The 10065-nt window shown below is 37.1% G+C and overlaps 1 protein-coding gene across 1 annotated transcript; it reads left to right on the top strand.

Moving 5' to 3' along the window:
- Positions 1-355: 355 nt before the first annotated feature.
- On the top strand, positions 356-1951 carry LOC145616990 (uncharacterized). The gene is made up of 4 exons (XM_081671698.1): positions 356-807; positions 871-1038; positions 1141-1640; positions 1743-1951. Exons 1-4 carry the CDS (start codon positions 356-358, stop codon positions 1949-1951), a joined length of 1329 nt encoding a protein of 442 aa, XP_081527824.1.
- The last annotated feature ends 8114 nt before the right edge of the window (positions 1952-10065 follow it).

Genomic DNA, 10065 nt, shown 5'->3' on the forward strand with positions numbered 1-10065 from the left:
GCATTAATTTTGTTTATTATGAAAAAAATGTTAACTTAGTTAAATTAAGTTTGATATATGTTAATTTATAATGTTAACATTTTTTGTTAGTTAAGTTTACTTTGGAAAAAATAATATGTTAGTTTAGTATATAGCTTGTTTAATTATGTATGTTAGTTTATTTGGTTTATAATAAGCATTAGTTTAGTTTACTTTGATAAAAAAATATTAATTGCCATTTAGTTTATTTTAGTTAATTAAACGAGAATAACATATTATTTGCATTCCCATGACACTTTGATGGGTAATGAATATTCAATACATTTTGTGACTAATGTGATTATACATTTGCGTGAGTTGTGTAGAAGTTGTAATCATGAAACGAACTGAACGAAGCTGGATGTATGAAAGGAAAGTTGGACAATCTGTTAATCCGGCCTTTGTGAAAGGGGTAGATGAATTCCTTAAATACGTGGAAGATCATCCTGAAAGTAGCAATTCCAATGAAGTTAGGTGTCCATATTTTAAATGTAAGAACAAAAAGCTTTGGGACGCGGAAACGGTTAAACTTCATTTGTACCGGAACGGTTTTGTTCCTAATTACTATGAGTGGATGTGTCATGGGGAAGGGTTTCCAGGAGTTCCTGAACGACAGGTAAATGAATATCGTGAAATGGTCTTTGATGCTTTTGGTCATAATGAAGATGAAGACCGAGGGCATTCGGAAGAGGCGAGTGTTTCTGCAGAGGAGGAGCCTAATGCACAAGCTAAGCATTTTCTGGATTTGTTGAAGAATTCCGAACAACCATTATACGAAGGGAGTTCAATGTCTGTGTTAGAGATGGCTGCTAGAATTACTAGTCTTAAGTGTGAGTATAATTTGCCCCACAGATGTGTTGACGGGTTTGCTTCTTTGGTGAATGAAGCGATTCCTGACAACAACCATATGGCAGACACATTCTATGAGGTGAAAAAGATTATGAAGGGGTTGGAGTTGCCTCATGAAAAGATTCATGCATGCCCGAAAGGATGTATGCTGTTTTGGAAGGATGATGTGCTGTTAACCACATGTAGGGTGTGTGGTAGCGATCGATACAAGAAGACTTCTAAAGGTAGCTTAGTGCCTCTGAATGTTCTATTTTATTTCTCGATCACACCCAGGTTGCAAAGGCTCTATGCAACCAAGAAAGTTTCGGAGGAAATGACATGGCATTCGAACAATCCTCGGGTTCAAGGCACGATGGCGCACCCTAGTGATACTGAAGCTTGGAAGCATCTTGATAGTTGCTTTCCAGATTTTGCCAATGAGCCTCGTAATGTTCGACTTGGCTTGTGTACAGATGGTTTTGCTCCTCATGGTAAGTTTGGGGGACAGTATTCTTGTTGGCCTTTCATTTTGACCCCTTATAACTTGCCTCCCTCGATGTGTATGAAAAGGCAATTCATGTTCCTTTCTTTGCTCGTTCCCGGTCCTAAAAATCCTAAGGGCAACTTGGATGTGTATATGCAACCGCTGGTAGAAGAGTTGAAACAATTATGGGAAGTTGGGGCAAACACATATGACATTTCGAGGAAACAAAATTTCACACTACGAGCAGCCATCCTATGGACCATTATTGACTTCCCGGCTTATGGCATGTTGTCTGGTTGGACTACAGCTGGTAAGAAGGCTTGTCCTTATTGCATGGAGAAAAGCAAAGCATTTTGGCTTGACCATCGAGGAAAAGTTTCCTGGTTTGATTGTCATCACCAATTCCTTCCAGTAGATCACCCTTTTCGAAATAGTAAAACTCCATTTTGTAAAAACAAAGTTGAGAAAGGTTCACCACCACATATCATGTCTGGAGAGGAACTGTGGGAATGTGTTAAAGACCTTCCAAGGGCAGTAGATGGGCCGAAAGCACTGAAACTTCTCAAAAAAGCCAAAAAAGGGTGGTTCAAGCAAAGCACGCTCTGGGACCTTCCTTATTAGAAGCATTTGCTCGTCCGTCACAACTTAGATGTCATGCACATTGAAAAGAACTTCTTTGATCAGTTAATTCACACTATCATGGATGTGAAAAAGCATACATGTGACACGCCATCTGCCCGAAATGACATTGCCAAATACTGTAAACGGCCACAACTCCATCTTCAGGAGGATGACAGAGGAAAAGAGTTCATGCCAAAAGCCCCATTCGCTCTTGACAAGGCTCAGAGAAAAGTTTTGTGCGAGTGGGTTAAACAGTTGCGGTTTCCTGATGGATACGCCTCCAATTTGAGCAGATGCGTAGATTTGCAAGCATGTAAGCTTCATGGAATGAAGAGCCACGACTGTCATGTGTTCATGGAGTGGTTGTTGCCCACCGCTTTGAGGGAATTGCTCCCTGTCCATATTTGGAATGCGATTACAGAGATCAGTCTATTCTTCCGCGATTTGTGTTGCTACACAATCACAGTTAGTGACATGGAGCGGTTGGAGAAAAACATCGCTGAAATCCTTTGTAAGCTTGAGAAGGTTTTCCCCCCTGCTTTCTTTAACTCTATGGAGCATTTACCTATTTATTTGCCATATGAAGGCAAGTTATGTGGTCCTGTTCAATATAGATGGATGTATCCCTTCGAAAGGTAATTTCAACACCCTTTCACATCCTCTTTCTTACAAACCATTCACTGTCATGACTTGTTCAATGTAATTGCAGGTTCTTGAATCACTTGAAACGAAAAATCGAGAACAAGGCTCGGGTTGAAGGTTCCATATGCAATGCTTATCTCTCTAAAGAGATAGCAAACTTCTGCTCAAATTACTTTCAAGCGTCGGTCGACACAAAAACACGAGATCTCGTTCGTAATGTGAATGTAGATGTTGATAGCAATATGGACAACGCAGACTTACCAGAGTTGTTCTCGGTGGAAAGTGGTCGTGTCTCAACTGAGGGTAGAACTCGGTATTTAGATGACAAGGAACTCGAGTGTGCTCATTTGTTCGTGTTAAGAAACAGTGGTGTTCTTGGCGAATACGAAAGGTATACGTTTCAAGGAATGAATTGAATTCAAAGTTCTAAACAATTAAAATGGTTGAACTACTAATTTATCTTGGTTCATTTATGAAATAGGAAGTTTGAGGAGTACATTCTTAGTACTCGACCTTACCTGCGTAGAGAAGAAGTCATGGAGAAATGTGAATCTCAATTCTCTGATTGGTTTCATCACAAGGTGATAGAAACTTTCTAGCTTTTATGTAAATATGAATTATAGATGTTGCAATTTTATTGATTTGATGTATTGTGACATGTGTAGGTGGTTGAAGAAAAACCAAATTCGGATGTCTTGCAAGCATTGTCCATGTGCCCTTTCAAGCGTGTTCGAACATGGAAGCAGATTTTTGTGGGTGGATTTAATTTCCATACACATTCCCATGGCAAACACAAGTCTACCATGAATTATGGTGTGTGTGTGTCTAGTGAGGACGGTGGAGAGTACTTTGGGATTCTAGATGACATCATTGAACTAGTCTACACTGGCCCGGAAAACAGTACAAGACTATTCTGTTTAAGTGTAGTTGGATGGATTGTGGTAGGGGTATGAACATACATGAACAATAAAAGCTAGTGGAAGTAAATCATACTAAAAAATACCCCAAGTATGATCCCTTTGTGTTATCTTATCAAGTGACCCAAGTGTACTACGCATCCTACCCTAGCCTAAAACGGGATCGAGTTCAATGGTGGGCTGTGTTTAAAACACAAGCAAGGTCAGTCGTTGATGCTCCGGTGGATCTTGAGTTTTTGCAGGCACCGTCCCCACAAGTACATGCTACGCTTTGTCCACCAAATGACATTCCTGACTATGACCTTGAAGATGATGATGAAGATGAAGATGATGATGTCGGCCTAATTATCTCAAGCGATGAGGATGACGAATCTAGTGTTGACTCTAGTGACAGTGACGAGGATGATGACATCGATGTGTTTTTAGATGATAGTAGTGATGAATCCACTAGTGATAATAGTGTTGAAAGTGATAATAGTGTTGAAAGTACTGATTAGGACAATTTGTTTGTTATTGTAAAATCAATATGAGATTATGAAACTCTATGTATTTTGTGTCATATATCATTGCTCTATTTTGTATTATGTCTATTACATAACACTACATTGCATTATATGTATTATAACGCAGTATACTTCTAATTATTGTTATTTGCATAATATCATGTATTCGTTACTAACAATTATTATCTCAGGTGGTTATGGCGGGAGGCAAAAAAGGAGAAGCGTCGAAGAAGAAAAAAGGAAAGGAGAAAGCACGTGCTCTGGTGTTTGATGATGACGAGGAAATGGAGGAAGCGGAGGCTCATGATTTGAGTGACCCTGAGGATCCCGCCTTCACCCAATCTGAAATTCAAGTACAAGGCAATGGCCAACAGCTTCAGGGGCACCAGGGGCAGAGGCAGCAAGGACAGGGACCACAGTCTGCTGAGTTGATAGTATTAGATCCTGCTTCGCAATGGTATGTCTGTAGATTTGTTTACATTACTTGAACTTATATTCCAATTTCCATATTTAATGTAGATTTGTTTACATTACTTGAACTTATATTCCAATTTCCACATTAAATGTAGGTTTGATGATGGGGACGTCACTAAGTGCGTCTCCGGTGTCCTGACAGGCTACTATTGAGACCCTTGGAGAAACTATGGAGAGGTTGATGAACCAACAAAGAAACATTGGTGGAACTTGTTCAACGTATATCATTTTCTACTTTAGACATATATTACTAAATGTGTTAATGGACTTGTGGTTACTAACTTTAAAAGTTTGTCATTGCAGAAACAATGCACATGGCCACCTGAGTTGGATGACCATGTGAAGAGAGCCTTTGAAGTGAAGTTGGCTGATCGGCTGAGAGACATGTTCCACACAATCACCAAAAGGATGAATGGCGTCAAGCCTGGCTGGCTTAACGAGGAGGTCCACAAGAAGATGATGGACATTGTTACCAAAGATGAGAAATTTTTAAAGCGGTCTGAACAGAACAAGAAGAACAGAAGAGGTGGTTCTATGGACAAAGTGGTTCAACCAACACACTATCAGGGTTCAATTTCAGCTTTGCAGCATGCAAAAAGGATGGTAAAGTTGTTTATTACGCAAGTGAAATAGAAGTTAATTGTGTTCTATAGTGAAATCATTTCTAACACCTCTCCTTTCTTTTTGTTGCATGTACACTCAAAGGCTAAGAAGAATAAAGGCCATTTCCCAACTCCGCATGAGCTTTTCTTGAAGACACACTTCAAGGATGTCCTTGGGAAAGGACTAGTTCCTGCCAATGACCAAGCCAAGGAGATTGCGGTAACAACTTGAACACATTTTAGTCTCTAAACTTATCATTTATATGTAACTTACAAATGGCTCTTATTTTGAGTAAAATGGCTCGTAGACTAAGTAAATAGCTTGTTTAATGTCATTACAAGGCATGACCACCTATAACTAAGTAAAAGTGAAGTAATTTTATAAAGAATGAGTTCATAATCCAAGAAATGTAGAGAATAGGCAAACTAGAAGGCCTTTTGGCCTTATTTGGCTCTATTTTAAGTAAAATGGCTCATATACTTAGCAAATACCTCATTTAATGTCGTTTCAAGACATAAACACCTATAACTATGTAAAAGTGAAGTAATTTGAGAAAGAATGAGTTCATAATCCAAGAAATGTAGAGAATAGGCAAACTAGAAGGCCTTTTGGCCTTATTTGGCTCTATTTTGAGTAAAATGGCTCCTATACTTAGCAAATACCTCATTTAATGTTGTTTCAAGCCATAACCACCTATAACTATGTAAAAGTGAAGTAATTTGAGAAAGAATGAGTTAATAATCCTAGAAATGTAGCGAATAGGCAAACTAGAAGGCCTTTTGGCCTTATTTGGCTCTATTTTGAGTAAAATGACTCCTATACTTAGCAAATACCTCATTTAATGTAATTTCAAGCAATAACCACCTATAACTATGTAAATGTGAAGTAATTTGAGAAAGAATGAGTTCATAATCCAAGAAATGTAGAGAATAGGCAAACTAGAAGGCCTTTTGGCCTTATTTGGCTCTATTTTGAGTAAAATGGCTCCTTATTTAGCAAATACCTCATTTAATGTAATTTCAAGCCATAAACACCTATAACTATGTAAAATTGAAGTAATTTGAGAAAGAATGAGTTCATAATCCTAGAAATGTAGAGAATAGGCAAACTAGAAGGCCTTTTGGCCTTATTTGGCTCTATTTTGAGTAAAATGGCTCCTATACTTAGCAAATACCTCATTTAATGTCGTTTCAAGCCATAACCACCTATAACTATGTAAAAGTGAAGTAATTTGAGAAACAATGAGTTCATAATCCAAGAAATGTAGAGAATAGGCAAACTAGAAGGCGTTTTGGCCTTATTTGGCTCTATTTTGAGTAAAATGGCTCCTATACTTAGCAAATACCTCATTTAATGTCATTTCAAGCCATAACCACCTATAACTATGTAAAAGTGAAGTAATTTGAGAAAGAATGAGTTCATAATCCAAGAAATGTAGAGAATAGGCAAACTAGAAGGCCTTTTGGCCTTATTTGGCTCTATTTTGAGTAAAATGGCTCCTATACTTAGCAAATACCTCATTTAATGTTGTTTCAAGCCATAACCACCTATAACTATGTAAAAGTGAAGTAATTTGGGAAAGAATGAGTTCATAATCCTAGAAATGTAGAGAATAGGCAAACTAGAAGGCCTTTTGGCCTTATTTGGCTCTATTTTAAGTAAAATGGCTCCTATACTTAGCAAATACCTCATCTAATGTCATTTCAAGCCATAACCACCTATAACTATGTTAAAGTGAAGTAATTTGAGAAAGAATGAGTTCATAATACAAGAAATGTAGAGAATAGGTAAACTAGATGGCAATTAAGCCAATATTGAATGTGTGTAGGTGAAAATGGTTCCTAATTTCAAGTATTTGGTTGTTTTATTTCATTTCAAGTCGTGGACACCTTTAAAAACTATTAACTTATGCTGTTTCATGCCTTTATTATTTAATATATGTTTTATAATGAATATCTTGTAGGAAACCTACCAGAAGAAGGCTGAAGAAGCAAGTACTCAAGGGATTAAGAAGAGTCCCAATGAGTTGTATTGGGAGAGTGTGGGTTGCTGCAACAAGAAGGGTCGAGTAAGGGGTCTTGGTCCAAGTGCGGAGTTGTACTATAGCAACCGGATGGGTTGAGTTTCTAGGTCGTCACATCAGTACACACCGTCCGTTGTTTCTCAGATGCAGGATCAGATGGAGCATAGGGTTCAGGCTCTTCGCGATGAAATCAGAAGTGAAATGGAAACTGAGATGCAACTCCGAATTCAAAGTGAAGTGGCTGAAATAGAGAGGAAAAACAAGGAGCGGTGGGATGAGTTTATGAGTCGTTTCGCTAGCAACGACTCATGTTCTACCTTTCAGCCTCAGCATCGAGACCCCAGGAATGACCCGGGTAGTGGAGGAGCAGGTCAGGGTACCCCGGCAATTGTGTAGCCTAGCTTAGGTTTATGTAGTATGGACATGTAGTCTCATGTAGTACGGACATGTAGTTAATCTAATTTGTATAGCTTTTGATTATGTTTCCGCTCTTTTGGAAATAACTATATACTATTATGTTCAACTAGGAGCATGGCTTTTGTGGAAATATATATAAAAATATTTTCGATATTCGATAAATTTTGTAAACAGGAACTAGGTGCAGGAATAGGTTTTAAATATTAGTTTATGGCAGAAAATAAACTAATTTCGATGCCTTGTTTACACTGATTTCCGATGGAAAAATGATGAAAAAATTCGTCGGAAACCTTATTTGCGATGGAATTATTGCACATGAAATCCGTCGCAAAACGGAAAAATTTGCGAGGAAAATAAATCCGTCGCAAAATTGCGACGGAATTTTCTGTCGGAATTTTGCGACGGAAATATATTCCTCGCAATCTTTTGCCTTTTGCGATGGCATATTCCGTCGTAAAATACATCGTTTCCGACGGATTTTTCCGTCGCAAACAATAATCAGCGACGGAAATAGTTTGTCGGAGATTTACGACGGACCGTGAAAAGTCAAATTTTTTTCCAAGGCCACTAAATCCGTCGGAAACGAGTTTCCGACGGAATTTTCCTCGGAAATTTGCTGATTTCCTACGAACGTATTTCCGACGAAGCTTTACGACGAATTTCCGTCGGAAAGTTTGTTTGCGATGGAATTAAGCCCTTTACTGACGGAAAATTTCCGTCGGAATATGACCTTTTTCTAGTAGTGTGAAACAAGGAAGGATATGGGCTGTAGCTAGGTAGAAATTAAGGGGAAGACGTATCTTTTCACCTCCAGAGATGAGACCCATCTGGAAACAAATGAAATTTATCAAACAATTGACTTATTGTTCCATGACATATGGGAGCATCTCAGAAATGGTAATCATGACCAACATGCTATGAAGTATAAATTTGCATTATATGCATAACTTGAGCTTTATTGAATTTAGAATAGAGAGACTTTTGATATTCTCACATTGATAGTGTTGAACCCTATGTATTACAACAATCTACCGTCGATGAAGTTTAGTAAGTTGGATGGTAATTGTGTCATTCTCCATGAGTGTTCTCATCACCTGTAATTTTTTTGACTCCTAAAAAGAGCAAAAGATCATATTTGGCCTTCCTGACATAACTGATAGGCACAGTTGGTTCCCATATATTTTAAATGATAAAAGCTCAAAAATAGGAGAAATGCATGTACTCTTTGCTGAAAAAGTGAGAAGTCATTGTTTGAACTTTGAAGATTCTATTTTGCACTTCAATTCTGCAGCACTTGCTACTCTTTCAGGTGCAAGTTTCTTTAGACTCATACTCATTTCAATACTTTTTTGAATGTACTTGGTACCGCTGCAGTGCTGCTTAGCCAGACTTTCTTTAATATAGCTGTCATGTTTATATTGACTATCATTACAATGTGGGAAGTTTCAATTCATTTTATAAGACAATTTGACCTAACATACAAGGTAATTGCCTTAATTATCCTTTACTTGCTAGCTCTGGCATATTCTGAAGCCAGCATAATTATGTTTAAAACGAACTTTTTCCTGCGTGTATAGGATTTAGAGAGCTAATTTATCTAACCATTTCGTGCCTAGATTTTCTAAAGTTATATTTGGCTTATCACAGAGTATATGGAAAAGACAATAAAAGATTTAAAATTTAAATTAACATGTTTTGTGTTTCAGTGTTTGTTATACCAATAGAACAATGTGATATTTTATCGTTTTTGTAACAACTCTATGGCATCTTATACAATAGATTATGAGCAAAGCTACTAAAGCTAAGAAGTGTAAGAATTTATCTAATTGGAAGTTTCTCTCCCTTTAAAGGCCATTTCTGTTGATTGCAGTTGCTATTGTTATACTCTCTACATGTTCATTCTTTGTAAAATTATTCCAATGGCAACATGAAGCTGTGAAGTTGTTACTTAATCTTTGGTTGCAACTTTTAGATTCGAACATTTTATTGATTGAATTAATAGATTAATTTTAATGATTGAATTATAGATTTTTTTTTTTTTTCTTTTTCTTTTTTTTTTCAGGAATTGGGTTCTGCAAATGATTAAGTTTGTCTGGAATTGCAACTGTTCATTCTTCCTGTAAAGACGATTAGGGTATGTTTATCCAGATATGTTAAGGGGCTCACTTCTGTTAGGTTTTTGCTTTACTAATTTGTAATATATATGATATTTACTATTATATTCTTTGGCCTAAGGATTTGGAATTAATATTGTCTGACTCTTTCTATTTCTCCTATGATAATCTATAAGGGTTTTATGTTGGTATAAAAACTTGTTTGTTTATATCCGAATATGGTACATCCGATTTGAAGAGGTACAGAAATAGAAAATGGACTTTGTTGTCTATTAGAGTGATCTTTTCCAATTTGAGTTTAAATGTCAGTCCTAGTTTTATGGTGAATTGGCATGTTAATTGTCATTTCAACACTACAAGTTTAGAACAGTTTCAGATGATATACAGGCAGCTAGTTGATGATAGTAATACTAATGTTTCA

The sequence above is a fragment of the Chenopodium album genome, chromosome 26, assembly GCF_948465745.1.
Source record: "Chenopodium album chromosome 26, dcCheAlbu1.1, whole genome shotgun sequence".
NCBI classification, from domain to species: Eukaryota; Viridiplantae; Streptophyta; class Magnoliopsida; order Caryophyllales; family Amaranthaceae; genus Chenopodium; species Chenopodium album.